The 18,329-nt window shown below is 49.0% G+C and overlaps 1 protein-coding gene across 1 annotated transcript in view; it reads right to left on the reverse strand.

The window, feature by feature from the left end:
- The window catches only part of LOC308349135 (two pore channel protein 2-like), a gene marked incomplete at its 5' end in the record, with an annotated part of 33,724 nt that overhangs the window by 7,139 nt on the left and 8,256 nt on the right, over positions 1-18,329 (reverse strand). The window contains 13 exons of the mRNA XM_080813660.1: positions 13-82; positions 671-758; positions 1,710-1,774; positions 2,814-2,999; positions 4,441-4,585; positions 8,142-8,343; positions 10,310-10,436; positions 11,811-11,912; positions 12,085-12,203; positions 12,302-12,418; positions 14,211-14,339; positions 16,699-16,813; positions 17,830-17,921. Of these exons, the coding sequence (XP_080669786.1) occupies positions 13-82; positions 671-758; positions 1,710-1,774; positions 2,814-2,999; positions 4,441-4,585; positions 8,142-8,343; positions 10,310-10,436; positions 11,811-11,912; positions 12,085-12,203; positions 12,302-12,418; positions 14,211-14,339; positions 16,699-16,813; positions 17,830-17,921 (1,557 nt within the window). The remainder of the gene's footprint in view (positions 1-12; positions 83-670; positions 759-1,709; positions 1,775-2,813; positions 3,000-4,440; positions 4,586-8,141; positions 8,344-10,309; positions 10,437-11,810; positions 11,913-12,084; positions 12,204-12,301; positions 12,419-14,210; positions 14,340-16,698; positions 16,814-17,829; positions 17,922-18,329) is intronic.

An 18,329-nucleotide genomic window follows, 5' to 3' on the forward strand; every position in this document is an offset into this window, starting at 1 on the left:
CGAGCAACTTACCAAGATGAGTCCACCAAACGTCAGTATCGTGGGACCAATGTTAATTAAGGTGGTCACAATAAGCCGGAACCTAGGATGAAACAAAGTTTGTACCACAAGAAGGCAGAAGGGTAGCCATCAGGGAAAACCGACACCCTACCAGCAGGTTTGGCTTAAAATCCCCTCCCCCCGGTCCTGGATCTGTTCTTTAGACACTGTCAGGAATGTGCCCTTTGAGCTGTGCACCACTGGGAAGTTACTCAACCTCTCTGAGCTTCATTGTCATCGCCACTGAACACAGGGTCATAAAGGCCCTTATCTATATCAAGCGCGGTGGGAGGAATTGCACAAGACAATGGTGGGCACACTTGGGGGAGCCTCGGCGGCCACCAGAACCACCACTCTGCAGCCACGCACAGCAGGCACGGTGACGGAAAGGGTCAGGGGGACAAAAGCAATGGATGGAACCCCTGCCCTCGGGGAGCTGCCCTCTGAGTGCTCCTTGCCATCTTCGCAGGCTTCCCCCGCCCCGCCCCACCACCACCCCAAGAGTGCCGGGTCCTGCACACAAGGAGCACTCGGGGCTTCTCACGGGGTGTGTTGATGGATCGGAGGCAGGAGTGGTTTCTGGCAGGCTGCAGGGTGGGAACCCCGTGAGGGCACGTCACCCCGTCTTTACCTCTGAATGCTAACAATGACCCGTAGGAGCCGGAGGATCCTCAGAATCAAGACAATATCCAGGACCTGCTGACTGTTGTATTTGCTGGCTAGAAAGAAAAACCGCAGCCACATGACGTTCTGTTTTGTGAGTGCCTTAGCCCTGTCCCTTCTATTCCGGGAGGTCTGAGGTCTGGGTTCAGGGGAGCAATGCGGCTTCCCCTGCAGAGCCCGACGGGGGCTCCGAGCAGTGAGGAAGCAGGTGCCGAGTGAATGGCTCATGCAGCCCCAGGCGTCCCTCCCAGCCCCGAGCTAGAGAGTCATGTGTTGGTGTAGACTTCAGACCGGCCTTAAGAAATGACTGGATCAGGTTCTACAGAACACATTTCTATAAGCCCTTCCTTCCCCAGTATCCCTTTCCTAGAGTCTTGTTAGGAAGCCGCGCTATTGAGCCCCTATCGGGCTCCTTGCTCGGTGGAGAGCCTGCTTCTCCCTCCTCCCCTTCTCCTGTTTGTGCCTGAGCTCGCTCGCTCTCTCTCTCTCTCTTTCTCTGTGTCAGATAAATAGAAATAAAGTCTTTAAAAAAAAAAAAAAAAAAAAAGCGGCTGCCCTATGTCTAAACAACGCCCTCTGCTGTCTGCAGGAAGGAGTGCCTGCGTGGTGGTGATGGGTTGTACGGGTGTCGCCAGGGCAGGCCGACTCAAGAGGACAGCGGGCCAAGGACCATGCAGAGTTCCCGCTGCGGCTGGACCCCGGAGGGTGAGGGAGACGGGCAGGGGGTCAAAGGCATGGAGGTTAAGCCATGAGACAGAGGGCAGTTTTGGAGAGGAGCAGACCAGGTGGGTATCTGGTGTGACAGATGCATACAAATGCGCTCTCTAATACACAGTTAAACACAAAGCCACCAGCCCTCTCCAGAGCATGGAACACTCCTACTAACCCTCTTGTGTCTCCACTACCCCCTCCCAAATCCCTCACTGGTACACGGCTGAAGTTCAACAAAGACATCGCATTGAATGCATGGTCCCAAGAGGTGGCAAGGCCGAGAGTCCAGCACTGACCTGACTGAATGGTGGTGTTGGCCACAGTGGCCACCAGGGCGGCGACGATGATCAGCGTGTCAAACCTAACAGTGCAGAAGCAAAGTTGGTGAAGGCTCGAGGGAAAAGACTGTCAAGTTTGGGATACAACTGAGCCCAAGAAAACTTGGAATCCAGTATCTTATGCAAAGCATGAACCGGCCATGAAACTGATTTCTGTAATTTTAGAACAGCGGAGACAAAGAAAGAAACGCTACATCTGAATGATCCAAAGATCATTCACTGGCTGCTCCAATGAATCCCCCAAGGGGATTTGTAGCAATCACCCAATGCTTACCACTTTGTCTTCCAAAGTAACTAGATGCTTGCAAGGAGACTTTGGCACCGTTTCAGAATATACAGTATAATCTTTCTTGGTATTAATTTTACTAAGTGCTTTGTAACTTTTTAATTAAAAGGGGTAATATCCATCACAGCATTACTTTTCTTTCTGACAACAGTGCCAAAGTACTGACAAGACTGGCTAGTTCCCCTCTGGCCACACGCACATCCTAGAGAGCTTCCTGGCACCAAGAGCAATGATGACAGAGATCTAACTCTAGTAAGACAGGCGTGTATGTGCCTTGTGTCTCTGCGGCCTGCAATTCCTAACACACAGTGGCATCTGAGATGGTCTGCAGCACGGGGGCGATGGTTCCAGACCAGGAGGTCCCTAGCCTGGAGAAGAATGAGGCCCCAGGTGACACATGTGGGAAAGAGCTTGTTAACAATCTCATTGTCCAGGCAGACACACGCCACATTTTTTGTTAAAAAGACTAGGGGATGGGCCAAGGGAGCTATGGAGGGACCTCCTTGGGTATGATGCTCTAAGATCCTTCCCAAACCCAGGATGCCACGATCTGTGATTCTAATTTTAACGAGAGTTCGTTCAAACTGACCTCATAAAATAACAGCTTCGTCTGTCCCAGATGTTCCCACACCCCCAAGATTGCATGATAAGATGCCCCAAAACTAGGCAGCTGGAGCTTGGGAAAACTACGAGATTCCCCAAATGGACAAAAAAAACCCACTCTTTGCCCACAGCCTCTGCCCCCCCACCCCCTTCCCCAGAACACACATGCTCACCAGTTCCAGAACTGTTTCTTGCCAAAATAGGCTCTCGGCTCGTATGTATACAGTTTCAGAAGAATTTCAATAATATAGAGAGAAAGGAAAAGCCACTCTGCGTAGGAAATGAAGGGGTTTTTCTCATCCAGAGCGATGAAAATGGCATTTATTAGAATGATGATATCATAAACCCAGACAAAAATCCTGCCATGAGGGGAAAAAGAAGAGACTCTATCATCCCACGTTTCAGTGAAGGGAGCACATTCAGAGGCTTTTACAGGCTACTTTGTTCCCGACAATGTGATGACTAGGAGATACCCCCCAACCCCCATCCCAACACACACATGCACACTCGTGACTCAAGTTAGTAAAGGTTCCAGCATGGCCAGGGTCCTGAAATTCACCTGCCTCCCCCTGATGCTGGTGTAGTCCTTCGGCCAAGGAGAAAATGAAGACACAGTGACCAGGGGTGGGGGTGGGGAATAGAGGCCTGGTTTTCCAGGGGGTTTTCTGGGGGCATGGTACCTGGATCAGACAAAAGCTTAGGCAGAAATGGGGCTAGGAGAAGGTTTAGGACTTAGCAAGGGATCATGACACCTCTTCAACTTGTCCCCAGAAAATTAACATCCTTCACTAAGAAAGCTTCTGAAAACCTCTTCACCCCTAATGCACACAAGCCTTCCCGGGGACTGACATGTCCATCTTCCTCACCGAGTCCGCGGTGGGATGGGTGAAAAACGATCAGAGCTGGGCTCTGACCCAACTTTGCAATTACAGAGAAGGCTGCTCTGCTCACGTACCTGTCCCCTGTGCTCCAGAGAACCCCAGGCGAACCCTGCGCATGGCCCCGGGAAGACAGGAGGGGCTCCTACCCCACTGCTCTCCATGAGGCTGTAGGCTAGGAGCCTGGATGCCGCACGTGGACACACAAACATCCAGCATGTGAAACACATCACAAATTCAAGGCTGGGATCAATGGGAAAAAACCTCTACATAAAGGGCTTTGGTAACTGTCAAACACGGGCAGCCCCTACGGTGTGCCTGCACCACAGGCTGAGCCACCTTCCAGGGTTTCTGAACCATTCTCTTCCGCAAAACACTAAATTCAAGGACGGCAGGGGGATGAGCCACTAATGACAGGGGCACTCCAGGCCAAGCATACGAAACCTAAGATCTCCAACCAGAAAGAATGATTCTTCCTGGAGTCCACTTACTTGAGACTAAGACAATTAACTGGGCTTTTTCACACCATTCTGCTAACTCAAATTCATGAGTTTTTAACCACTGACTTTACAAAATCAGAGTGCCGAACGTGAAAGCAACTTCCTAAGGACTTGGGTGGGGCTGGAACCTTCTAATTTCGGAGAGTACTTAGCTTCTCGGGCTCAGAGAGCACATCCAGTCTGTGGCCCTTGAGCATCTTAGGAAACAGAGCAGAAGGAAACATAATCGAGAAGCCTGTCCTTTTGGTTAAGGTCACACAAAGCATGTCCAGAACCCTTTACAGGCCTCCCGAAGAAACCAAAAGCAGCAAGCAAGGGGCTGACTTACAGCTTCAATAATGAAATATATTCAGTCCAGACAACATTGGCAAACTCCTCTATTTTTAAAGCAACTTGAGAAAAACCGCTCCCATCTCACTTGCCTGTGCCGAACCATCCTCTGGACCAGGAGGCTTGCAGACGACTGGTAAACCCGTGGCATCCACTCTTCCAGCGGGTGTCTCTTGATGTTCATGGTGACCACCTGAATGTTGAGGAGGTCAGCCAAGCGTAGAAAGTTCATTTTGTCTACGATGTAAAAAAAAAAAAAAATTGATCCCAAGTACATGGCCACTGCGACACTAAGGTTCAAAGAGTGATGTCAAGTCAGCACAGTCTTGTTTCTGCATTTCCCAGTTGAAGATCTGAAGCTTCAAAGGGTGAACACTCAAGGTCAAGGAGCCAGCAAATGGCAGAGCCCCCCACCTGTCCTCATTCAGACCTGCAGCCGACCCAAGGCCGCCAACCGTAGCATGTGATTTTGCTAGTTCACAGACGCCGCTCCCTCACCCCTGCCTTCCACCCACCTTCCGCCTCACATGCTCCACCCCTGCATTCAGTGTCCACCTGACTTAACTTCCCAGCCTCAACTCTACCAAGCCTCCAAGGTAGGCATAATCCACACCCTTCCTCAAGCCCCTATCCTCTTCTCCGCATCCCCTCCTTCCCTGCCCCTTCTCAGAGATTCACTCAGACCCACAGCTTCCACGGCAAGTTGGCCCACCAGCTAGGCCAAAGTTCGCCGAGCACGTTCTTGACCAGCCTGGCTCCATGCGACTACCAAGCTAGTGTTCTCCCGACCCGCCCACTGCCCAGGGTCCCTACCCCATGCACCTCTCCCCAACCAGACAGGTCGGATGCTGACCACGAGTCAACTGGGCTGGTTCTCAACCCTGTTTGTGCATGGACTTCCTGCTCCGTACAACTGAAAGAATTTCACCTCAATGGATGAAATCGGAATGTTTAAAAGACGTTGCTGTTTCCCACAAAGTCCTTCTTACAACGTTTTTCCAAGTTTTCTTTGAAAACTAAGTTGAAGTTTACAAATGAAGTGGACGTTTGGAAAATTTAAAGAAATCGCCGATGCAGAGCGGGTCTAGCCGGAACAACCGGCAAAGGTTGGAGTGGGCATTTTTTACACCCTGCAGGACTTCTCATTCCGAGGGCGTGGCGGATATCCACGGCTCCGTTCCAGTTTTCAGGAGCAAACAACAATGAATGATGCCTCTACCGCAGCGTGGGCTATGCGAGAAAGATGCCATCAACAGATGCCCAGGCAAAGAACAAGCCTCAGGCCTGGCAGAAGTGTGGCCTCCTCCGAGGGAGGAGCCTGAATCAGACACAGCATTGAGTGATGTCTCACACTCATGTTGCTATCTTCCCTACTGGTGGTAACGGTCCTAAGAACATTCTGGAAAAACATGAGGCTTCTCACTTCTGGAGGAGTTACCATGTCAACAGGGCCCCACGTTCCCTTTGCCATGGCTGTTCTTGGTCAGTGTGAATACATTCTACAGCACAGCGGTTTGGGCCGTGTCTCATTCTCAGGTTCCTCTGCTCCCTTTTGTCACTGGCCAGCCTCCTTAGGTACCACTTACAGGCCTCACCCTGTGCAAGGTCACTGCCCGCATTCAGAGAAGAACCTCTGCAGATGGGCAGAGGTGGTGGTGGTATTTGGTACTCGGATCTTCATTGGCACTCTCTAGAAAGTTGTGTGGTGGCCTCAAAGAACCCCTCCTTCCTCTTGCTCATGGAATTCATGGAGGGATACATCCAAATGAGTAAGGGAGCCAGGAAACTTGGATGGGTCTTATATGCTCCGTATTTATCCTGCACAGCTGAATGGCATCGTTTAAGACCTACTCTGCTTACAGCCCAGAATATGGAAGAAGCTGACAAGACAAAGAAAAGCAATTCATCCTCCCACTTGGGAAATGACTGTCGAAAGTTAGACTGACCTCATCAACAAAGAAGTTCATATGAGTATGTCCTGGGGACCATGTGTATCTTTTCTGGATGAGGAGACACCCAAGGATACAGGCCTCCCTACACCTGACAGACAGAGACAAAGATTACTAAAAGCCCCCATCCCTAGGTTTGGAACATCTCAGCTTTTACTACCAATCCTGGAATTCACTTTACAGAAGAAACTGCAAAGAAAGCTCGTAAGACCCTAAAGATTCATCAGCATCTTCAGAGTCCCAATCATCTAGAAGCGGCAGAGGTACTAAACCGTCAAAGGAGAATTCTCAAAAACAGAAGGGATGAAATCTGGGAACGCCTGGGCTAGAGTGGCCAGCCATGCCACTGGGGTGGGACATCCAGGGGGACCCAAGTCCTGACCCTCTCCTCTAAGTACTAGAGCAGTGGTCCTCAAAGAGAGGTCCCTGGGCCACTGCTGGGCCTGTCCTTGTGTTCCCCACCTTCCATGGGATAAATGCTGAATACAGAAACTTATAGAACAATGGCCAGGATCATGTCCACTGACTCTAATAATGAAAAAATGGGACTTGGATTTTACACTTTTTCATTTCATTTCAAAATGACTGGTGGGACATTCAGCAGTTTCACAACACACAGCTTAGGAAGCACTGTGCTCAGGGGTCGCCCAGGGCACCAGCTGCCCTTCCCCATCATCCACACAATCCTAACCCTGACACGCTGAATGGCACAGGGACCCCCTGCCCATCCCTAATGGGGGACACCAAGGCAACCATTCAGGCTCTAAGAAGCCTGGCTCCTGACTCAACCTTCAGAGCCACACAGGGAGCGGGGTGGCTGAGGAGACCTGCTCGGGGCTCACAGTAAGGCACATGTCAGATCCTGCTCATTCAAGAGGAGAAAGGTCTTCTTCCATCCTGGATCCCAAACGCTCACTGGAAGACATGAGCTCTGCCCATTTATCAGTGTCTTAATGTACATCTCTCTCTGTTCTCTCTCTTTGAGTAAGTTCTAGAGACTCACTGTCATCTCCTTCTCCCATCTGCACGGAGTCTTCCTAAGGCCCACAGCTCTGCGGGACTTGTTTGAGGGTCCTTGTCTCAGGTAAATGTACATCCGGTCGGAGGTATCCCTTCCCTTTTAGTATGTTTCCATCTAGACTCTTCTGGAAACGGATGACGTGAGGGTGTTCTAGAGTTTGGGATATATTTTAGTCACCTCACATCTTGTCACCACAATTTCCCATTACGTGACCAGAATCTGGGGCGGTTTAGCCCAGTGACAAAAAGCACAGGCCTTGGAGTCAGACGGCCTTGACCACTTTGCAGCTGCGCAGCTGTGGGCAAACTCCCTAACCTGTTCCAGTCTCACTTTCCATACCAACAAACAAGGATGGCAAAGATCCCCACCTCAGTGATCACGTACACGCCACATGCAGAAAACAGTCAGGACAGCGGCTCACGCCTGACACGCATAGAACAGATGTGAGGTGTTATTCGTAGTAACGACCAGCCACGAGTGCCTGAACTTTAGGTCACTTTCAACTTTTTGCTTTTGAAGACTGAATGTGACGTAGATGCTGTCCCTAAAGCAGGGTCAGCAGTGGAATGACCGGGACAGGGTAAGGGCTTTAAGGTCTCTTTACACATTGAAACTCGCATAGGGACGGCCCTGTCAGAACACAGCGTGAGGCCCCGAATCCTACTGGACTGTTCCCAGCAGAGGTGCCCACCTATATTTTTATTTGCAAATTTTAGAAAATGAAAAAAAAAAAACCAGTAGTGCTGTTTTATGAATTGCTTTCAGGAGCCACCCACTTTGGAAAGCACGGCGAAGAGGAATGTCGGAGGCCAAGGCTTCTTACCCACGTGGCCCTTCTGTCCCTCATCGGAGATCCTCAAAAGGAGCTCCAGGTGGGGACTGCTGATGTGTGGCATCACGGTCCTGGCCAGCCGCCTCCACCGGGCCTCCATCACCACAAATTCTGTGCCCACCTTGACCTTCAGAATGTTGAAAGCCTCCATCATTTTGTGACGTTTCAGGTACGCCAGCTTGCGAATCTCGTTCTTTAAAAAACAGAATTGTGGTCTTTAAAAGAAAAAATCAAGAAAGTCTTGTTCCTTTCCCCTAAACGTGTCAGGATAATTGACGAGCCAAAGAGAAGGCACCGATGGGTCTATTATTAGGCAAGGTCTGTAATCCCTCCCCAGCCTCGGGTCCACGAAGCTAACCCGTCCTCGTAAATGAAACTCATCTTACCAAGTCTATGGGAGGGAGCGCGTGGAGGATAATCTGTGTGGTGAGAAACAGAACAGCAGGAGGCAGACTGGTCCCAACTCCACTCTGCCCGGGAGGAAGGGAGATTCCAGAAAGGAAGGAAATCGGGTGTGCTGCTGAGACACGGGGAGACCCCGAAAAGGGAGAAGATAGAGCTACCATTAAGTCAGTCAAGAAAGAGAAGGGGAGGAGGAGAAAAGTCGGGGAAGTGAAACTTGACTAGAAGTGATCCGGAAGGAAGAGGTCGAGAGCAGGAAGGACAGCTGGGCCTGCCTGGAGCTGCCATCTGGCCTCGGCGCAGGGAATCTTCCAGGGGCAGTAGGCTGGACAGGCCTCCTCGGGTTACAGTCACCTGAAGTCCACTCCTGCTGCTCCCTGTAACCCCGTTACCCAATAACATCATCACTTCAGGGGTGCCTGGGTGGCTCAGTGGGTTAAAGCCTCTGCCTTCGGCTCAGGTCATGATCTCAGGGTCCTGGGATCGAGTCCCACATAGGGCTCTCTGCTCCGCAGGGAGCCTGCTTCCCCTCCTCTCTCTCTCTACCTGCCTCTCTGCCTACTTGTGATCTCTGTCTGTCAAATAAATAAATAAAGTCTTTAAAAAAAAAAAAAACATCATCACTTCATTGATTACATAGCTAGGCTGTAAATTTTTAAGGGCTGTGGGCTGTGTCTTAATTGTCTTTGACTTCTCAACACTTGGACTGGTGCTGGGTGCTAAAGCACATTTAAGATGTTTGCTGACTGATCCCCGTTGCAGAGGATGACCCAGAGAAACACTTTGTTGGGACTGGGGAGCTACAGAAACAGTTCTGTCCAGCAGTGACAAAGGGGAGGCACGCCAGGCTCTTTAGGACAGCCTCTTTCCACCCAGAGGGAGGAAGTCAGAGTAGGAGGGTCTCTGAGGCCTGGCCTCTGGGGCAGGGCCAGCTAAGTCCCCACAGTGCAGAGACTCCGCAGGACTGGGACAGGCCAGACACCTTCCAAGTCCATTTGGGCCAAAACTCAGACTCAGCCCCACGCCCTGCTTGCTTCTCCTTAGCCACAAACCTTGAAGTTCTCCCTGACTTTCTTCTTGTTCCCTGGTGGCCCCATCCCTATGCAATGAAATATTCAGAACAGAACCAAAACAATCAAGAACTAGAAGGCAATGTCTTCCCTTAAGGAAAGCCTCTCTGTGCAGCTAGTTTTATAAGATGAGAAAACAGAGATGTGTGCGGTGGGGGTGGGCTGGGGGGAGGTGACGCAGCCGAGGCATCCCAGTGGGTTCTAGGCTGGACATAAAGCAGCCTCCACCCCGAGCACTCAGAACCCTCTGCCCACCCAACACCTCTGGGAATTCTCCAGACATAAATCAAACAGGCACGTACCCAGGCAGAAACTATTGGCTTGAAGAAGTTTCTGCTTCTGCTGGAGAGCAGAAAAGGAGTTGGGGACTTGGGGAATATCCCCAACTCTCATTCTTACACAAAACATTTCAAGAAGCCATGAACAACTTCATGCCTTAAGAGCAAGGAGCAAAGCAAGGGCTGGTGCTGCCCACAATGTCCAGACGCACTGTCAGAGCCATGGCAAAGACCGCTAAGGAACCGCCCCACCTAGCAGAATAGAGCAAGACACCACAGAAGTCTTCAGACCGGCCAGAGCAAAAAGAAAAAGGACACTTTCAAATACAAAGCAAATGCGTTCGCCCGTGGATCCAGCCCAGATGCCCAGCCCCCTGCTGCCAACCCCTCTTCCACTCATGCACAGTACCTTCAAGTGCTTCCTATAATTGTTGTAGACCACAGCCAGAAAGACGGACATGAAGATGTAGGTATTGATGATGATGTAGGTTATGAAGTACAGAGAATACCACCAATTGAAGTTATAGGCAGGCATCCTAGAAGGAAAGAATCACGTGGCATGGTTTTTCATAGCCTTGGCCCCCAGTGCACAAAAGGCCAGCCTGGGGCACAGTCCACATACACGAGGTGCAGCAAATCCCTCTCCCTCTCTCACTGTCCCCAGATGGTGTAGTGCTGTGCCATGGGACCGCAGAACCATCGCCTCCCCAAACGCTAAACAGCCAGCTCCAAGCTTGCCTTCTCGATTTCTTAGTGCCTTACGGAAGCCGCAACTAGGACTTGGGAGATCCCCCAATCCCATTCCCTCTCTTCACAATGAGAAAATCGAATCCTAAAAGGGCAACCGACTTTCCCAGAACCAAGGAAGGAATCAAAGTGTGGCTTAGGCTTATATTTAAGGCTCTTTAGGACACCAGGATGCCTTGCTGGCGAGCCAGGTAATTTTCCAGCCACTCTAGGACATGAGAAGGAAAGGGAACCATTAACAACGGCACCAGGGCGAGAGGCATAAATCAGGATGTGTGCTCATTCCACCTTTAATGGAAATTGGATTTCATACATTTCATACAGGGAGTCGGGGGGCACGGCCGGCCGCCCAGGATCTGAGGGAAAGATCCAAGAGGACGCACGGAGGGCCAGAACTGCACCTCGCCACGTGTGTCTGAGCCAGACCCAAGAGTGAGCAACAACCCAGATCAAGTCAATGTCATGAGCACACACAGAACTAGATGACAGAAAGCCTTTCCCCGCCCCGACGTGCAGTATGGCCTGAGGTGGGATTGACATTTCCAGTTAGAGCCCCGTCCATGCCCTGGCCCCCAAGAGATGTCTACTCAGTGTAGCACTGTCTAACAATTTTACTTCCACAAACAAGGTTAATCCATAATACGAAGGACACTAGGGGGGGTGGGGAAACCACCACAGGATGTTTTCTTCCTAAGAAAACTCCACATGTGTGGAGAATTGGCATTGTGAGGGGGAAGGCACCAACTACTAATCTTTATGTTTCTTTCCTGTTTCATTTAACCAGAAAAGCACATAGATGTTTAAGAGAACAAGCCATGATTCCTTTATAAACACGGCTTAGTGTTTAGATTCAAGACTCAAAAGAGTCCCAGAATAGAAAGCAGGCTCCAGTAGTTAAGACTGGTATCTCAATAGATGTCTCCTGTTGCTTTCAGTTAAAAAAAAAAAATCACCTCAATTTAGTTTTTAAATAAAGAGAGGGTAGGCTATCATCAGTGCAAACATTTTACATTCTTCAAAAATTTTTACGATGAACATGAATAAATAGACAATCACTATTTCTCCTGTCTCAGCCCTGCTGGTGTCAGGAGAGAGCCGCCTTTAACAAAGTGAATTCCATCATGGTAACAGGTGTCCATGAACGTGAGTCAAGATGAACGTACATGACATCGGGACTGTTGGCTGTAGTGACCAGCACGTAGAGTTCAAACGCTATCTCCAGGATATTTGTGAAGTAGGGCAAGCCTTCCACTGTTCGAAGACCCCTAAAAAGGAACCAAAAACACACACATAAATAAATCTGTGGTTTCTGATACACTCTACTCCTGGAGTGTCTGAACAAGGAAGAAGGCACCTGGTGACAGATTCTGCCACCAACGGGCTGAAGCCAAACAGAGGAGAATTCACAGGCAGAAGTTCCCAGAACAGTGTGCTCACCGATCCCCAAAAAGCTTCAAGGCCATAAGGGAGAATATCAGCACACTGAACATGAATAAGAGGAAGACGTAGAGAATGTCGGGCAGAGTGTTCCGGATGCTTCTGAAAGTTCTTCGGATCTGTAAGGACAAAATTTAATTTCATTTACAAGAAAATCAGCTCATTTTCTGCAAAAACAAAAACCAAGCCCTTGCGTTATCCTAAGCAATATCCTTACCTGACGACTTTCAGGGAAGTTAATTAGGAAGACTGGCCTTAAGGCCCTTGACCATCGAACACTGTGGATATTAACAGCTTCCAGGGAACCATAGATAATCAAATCGATCAAGGTCAGCTGTGGGAGACAAGGGACAAAACTGTCAGTGTCACCCTGCTTGAGGACACACATAGGAAGTGACAGTGTGGAACCCACGGACCCCTCCCGGATTTAGAAATATTTCTAAAAATAAGAAAAGTACAGAGAGAGAGTCTCCATATTCTGAGGGTTCAGCAGATGGGTGAAGGGAAATCACAACAAATGTTTCGAGCAAGGCGACAGGAGACCTGGGCATTCCAGGCAAACGAGCCATCACAGGTTGAGGAGGAGGTAGTGGTAGGTTTGTGGGGCGGCAGGCAACTCGGGCCAGCCAGAGTGAAGAGGGCCCCGTGAAACATGTTTGCAGGACTGAGGGCACTGGGCAGTCTGTGGAGCTCACAGACATCTTGGAGCAAGGGAAGGAAGTGATGGGAGATGCACTTCCAGAGAATTAATCCAGTGGCAGCATCGAAAATGCACGTATAGAGTGGGGATCTGAGGTTGAGGTGACTGTGGCAGCTCCTGAAAGAGGTGACCAGGGCCTGGACCATGTTGTGGGAACAGAATGGCATGCAACAAAGAGACAGAGCATGGCCACATTAGACACTACTGCAATAGTCCAAGCGGGGAGAACGGAAACAGGTCAAGAGGCTTCCTGAGGGGCTCTGGGGAAGCCGGATGCAAGAGAGAAGAGAGAATCTTGACTAAGAGGACTAGGAACTGGGTGTTGGGACTTAAGGCACCACCCACAAACAAACAGCTAAGGGAGTGGTGGGGCAAAGAGGGTTTCATCTCATTATGTCTGTGTTAACACACAGACATAGAAACTGCTAGCAAAACTCAGAGGGGAAGCCCGTATCAGCTACAGTATGGGGACCCCTACCTACCAGTGCTTGTGGAAGCTCTGGCTTGGAGGTATGCAGACTGAGCCGCAGGTTAATCAGAACCTCTGTTCTGCTCTTCTGCTGACTATGAAGTACTTTTATCTAATCACTGAAGGGGCCTCTCTGGGCATAACTGCTTAGCATATACCCTCCCGATCTCTCTGTGAATGTCATACACATTCTTTCCTTTTTCTTTTTAACAAAGATGAGCTCCAGCTCTATTGTAACTTGTTCTTTTGACTTAATGAATGATTAGCACCTCCTCTTGGTAATAGACACAAACACTGCTTTAACACTATTTCAAACGGCTGAGTGGAGGGGCCACATTTTATAGAACACGTACCCACCGTCAGGAAATCGAGTTGTTTCCAACTTTTCAGTATTATGAACAGTTCAGCCATGACCAATCTTAGGGCTAAAATCTTTGAACACATCCTTCTTCCCTAAAGATAAATTCCCAGGAATGGAACTCCAGGGTTTTGAAAGGAACTGCCACACAGCCTTCCAGAAAGACCGCTTATTTGTCCCTTCAGTGGGGTAGAAGTTTCTTTTCCCTCTCAGTCTTGCTAACACTGTTTCATAGGCGAACACATGATACTTTATTGTTTTAATATATATATATTTTTTAATTAGAGAAATGACATGTTTTTTCTTAGCTACCATTATTTTTCTTCTGTGAGATGCCTTCACCTATTTTTGGCACTACTGGAGTTTCTGTCTTTTTTTTCCCCTCCCTTTTAATTTGGAAGTGCTCTCACTAAGCTAAAATACAGCACTCTCACCGTCATATTTTGCCTTTTCTGCTCTTTAGTTGGGGTTCACGTTTGTCTCATGCAAACGGGGTTTGCTGTGCCAAAGTCTGTCACTGTTGCTTTAACCAGGTCTGTTCGCTTCATAGTTTCTGCCTTTGACCAGAAACTCCTCAGGGCACTATCATGAGCACTCACCGCTATGGTTATCATGATGCAGATGTTTTTCGTATCCTTCCAGAAAACCATCTGAGGGGTGACTTTCGCAAAATGTACAAGTCTCCCGAAGAACGCAGTCAGGCAGAGAACTTCTGCTATTGAGGTAGCCTGCACACAGAAAACAGAGACTAAACACAGCCCCCCGCCACTTGGAAATTCAGCATTCGCCTTCTTGTAATCGCCCCACTCCCCGAGCTCCCTTGATGCCACCCTCTGAGAATTAGCAATGTCCCTTAATTTCTTTGCCAGTCGCAACCAAATTCTTTGCTGGTGGGGATGATATCTTCTTCCTACAAGGAAATCGGTCCTTGAGCCATGAATCTCATGACCCAACAGGCAGGGCTTCCTGGGAGGGGCTGAATCAGTGGGCAGGCGACCCAGAAGGCATTTCCCCAGAAAAGGGGAGGTCAGGGATGATAGACACAGGCATCTTCTGGGCTCTCTAATTCTCACATTCATATTTAGAACGGGCACTTAGTTCAGTTTCTCTAATATTAGAGTAACTGCCCAAAGACAAGTTTTGAATGTGGGTCATTCCTTAGCCATCTCTGCCACTGCTGCCCTCTCGACCTGTGTGTGGTTGGTTGGAAGAAAGAATGGAGGCCACTGAGCCCAGTGCCACGTCCTGACGGTCTCCTCTGTAGGTACAGGACCCCAGCTCTGAAGTCCCTACCGGCAGCTAATTGGCAGCCTGGGACCACGGCCCAGGCTTCCCTGTGACTCCCCTGAGGCAGCTGGCCCTCCCTCCCATGGGCACTCAGCCTCCAGCACGGGCAGAGGAGGGTGGCTGAGCAGGAAGAGGTGGGGAAAGGGCAACCTGGCCAGGTTAGGGCAGGAAGACAGAAAGGTCTGGGGTGCGGGCTGAAGGAATGGATTCCCTGAGGGATGGGAAGGGCTGGCTCTGGGCCCTAAAAGTAGCAAGGTGACATAGTCTTCCCCAATGCCATGGGTCCTGGGCACGGACACAGACTCCAGCTCCTTGCAAACGTTCTTGCCCTCAGCCTGCTCACTCTTGAAGGGCTCTAGAGATTCACTGTCAAGACCAGGAGTGCCAAAGGGCCTGGGGCGATTCCAGGACACCCCAGCTCAAAATAAGATGTGCTCCATAATGCTGTCTCTGGGCCAAAGCCACAGCATGACACCTTGGCACACTGGGTTCTAGAGACTGGAGGTACAAATGCTGGCTGAAGGAGCGCTGTGAACCCAGGCAGCCAACCCAAAGCTCTCATGGCCACTAACACCTGCAAGGGGGAGGACTCGGGAAGAGAGGCAAGGGACTGAGAAGATGACCCCAGGGAAGGCTCATGGTGTCCAGAGTGGGCCTTGCTAGGGAGGGCCTGACTGTCTGGACCTGTGAATGCACAGCTCTGTTTCATCTAACTTTATGTTTGTTCTGATAGTCCCTGGGCCACAAGTTTTCCGTCCAGAGACTCCATTAATTGTGGCATCTCATCACATGGAAGTCTGTTACACGACCACATTGACGGCCCCCGAGGAACCGTAATTCCAGTCTTTAGCCCTTGGCGGTGTCCTCCTCTGCTGACTCAGGGCTCCAGCACCTGCTGGTCCTTGGCCAACAGGACAGCAGCAAGTGTTATACAAGTAGAAGCCTGATGGTGCCCGTACAGGAGGGCGCTCCTTCCTGGACCTCCCCTGCCCCGACTGGGAGAAGCCTAGAGCCCCATGGAGCAGCCGGGTAAAGGACAACAGGGCCCTCTGGTCCATAACTCCAGCCAGGCAAGCTCCCAGGTGATGGCCAGGAGCCCCTGCCAGCCCCCAGGGATCGACAGAGCCTCCAGATATCAATCTCCACAGCTCATGACCCCAGAATAGAAATCTACCCGGTTGGGCCCCATTACCCACAGAATCATGGGAGGCAATAGAAGCCTGTTCTTCAGGCTAGGGTCGATGACCCTTGCCTGTTAAACAACCAGACAGTACATACTCTGGGCCTTGCAAATCATCCAGTTTCTGCTACAACTACTCTAGGGGGCAGGAGCTGCACCAAGCTGAGAATTAACATGAACAGATGATCAGTTACTCACTGGCACCAATCTGGAATAGCTGGTTCATTGGTTGTATTACTCAAAATCCTATGTGACCCGCTACCAGGCACCAATAAATACGCTAGTGATCTAGGACTTAAGAAAGCTGGAAATGTGGCAAGTACAAGTCACATATTCTACCATATTATGACATTGTCTACTTGCCATTTAATAGATATGCTCTGAAAATATCATTTGTCTATCCAGTTTAGCCCTGGGTACACAGAAGACAATAAAGCTTCTACTCCACTGAAAATGCCTATGAAGGAAGCAACAGCTCAGTGAAGAAACAGAATTCTTTCAGTCCCCAGCAATAAAAATAAAACATGTTCATGTGTATTGAAATTGGCGGGAAGGAAGAGGAACGGGGCCCACCTCATCAATGACAAAGTCTGGGTAGCCATTTTGTTTTTAATCCTTACCAAGAAAGGCAGTGGAAACAGCGCAGGCTCTTCAAACAGGGCGAGGGAAAGGTCTACACAAATAAAGAAGTAGATGGCTACTTGCATTGTCCAGTGGTTATAAAAATAGTAAAGTCTGAAGACAAAAAGAATAAAGGTGTTGTAAACAAGGAGCAGAAGTCAAACAGAAATCAAACTTCCCACTAGAAGACATGGTAGGTAAAATACAGAGTATGGCTCTGGCCACATTTCCTTTCAATTCTGAGGAGCAAGGGACAGTAGTGAATAAGGCACACATTACAAAACACTAACAGAAAAAAAAATCAACACATTATCTCAACGGACAGTCTCTTAACAGTCTCCAGCTATGATTAAACCTTCCTCGTGGTGATTACGACAATAATAAGAGAATACCTTTAGAGGACTTTAAACAGTGACTAGTACAGAGTAAACCCTCAGTTAAAGTGACCTATATGATGTGGCATGGTAGCCTAACCAGTTTAAATGTGCATCGTCCCATCTTGATAACATGATAGACTCAGAGGGATCTCACAGTCACACAGTTCTCTTCCTATGGGTGGGGGACACCCCCCCCCAACCTGCTTGAAGCTTCCAGGAATGAGGCGTTCATTGCTTTGGGAGGCACTGGCACTGAGCCCTGATGATAAGAAATGTTTTTTCCTTATTTTGAGCCAAATCCTTGGTCTTAGTTCAACGTTCACAGAGTGAGAAAGAAAAGGTGGGATTCTTATGAAAAGAACAAACATATGGATTACATCACAAGGCAACAGAAAGAAAAAGAACAAGGCTTTTCATTGAATTGACTCTAAGAGGACAAATCATGCCTAAGAGGAAAAGGTGATAATATGTTTACTTTGGATGCCCTCTCTCCTGTTCTGGATGTTCTCATTTACTCGTGTATCTGTCCCTAATGTATTTATTGAATGCTTTCCTATGTGTGAGACACCATGTTCTTATAACTTAAAAAAAAAAAAGCATTGGATTATAGGATTTTATCTAAATCTATGTGTCATACCCTAGAGACTTTTCAAAATGTTTGTGGAGACAATATCTTCAGTTTGGGTTTAACTTGAAGACTATTGGGCACTAGAGGACAGTTTGTTCTCTGTGACAGCTTAACACTTTCATTACCTGATGGCCCGAGGAGATGTTTCGAAGGGAACATTTCTGTTGTACTGGGCATCAGAAACATAGGCAGCTGCCAGCAGGAGGTCCTGGTCCTCCTTGGGAGAAAGTAGGGAGAGAACACCAGTCAGAAGAGGAAGGGACACTTCTCTTTTTCATATTAAGTACAAAAAGAAACCCACACCCCCCCTTCCCACTCTTGCCAGGGGTAATCAACATTATAGGACTGGTTGTACACCTCCAGATGCGTTGCTGGGCACTGGGAATCCTGCAGTGGGGCTGAGACACAGGCATGCTGGACCTTCTTGAATTCAAATATAGGCTCTCAGAGGAGGGAATGAGAGCAAAAAGGCACTGAATCATATATATACATGTCCTTCAATGGCATATTTATACTAACATATATAGGGCTATACACACACAAATATACAGACACAAAATTATATTTAGGGTACTTGATGGGTGGTTAGAGTGTTTTTCAAGGGTAATTTTGACACATAAATCAA

This window comes from Martes martes, assembly GCF_963455335.1.
Source record: "Martes martes genome assembly, chromosome: 9".
In the NCBI taxonomy this organism is placed as follows: Eukaryota; Metazoa; Chordata; class Mammalia; order Carnivora; family Mustelidae; genus Martes; species Martes martes.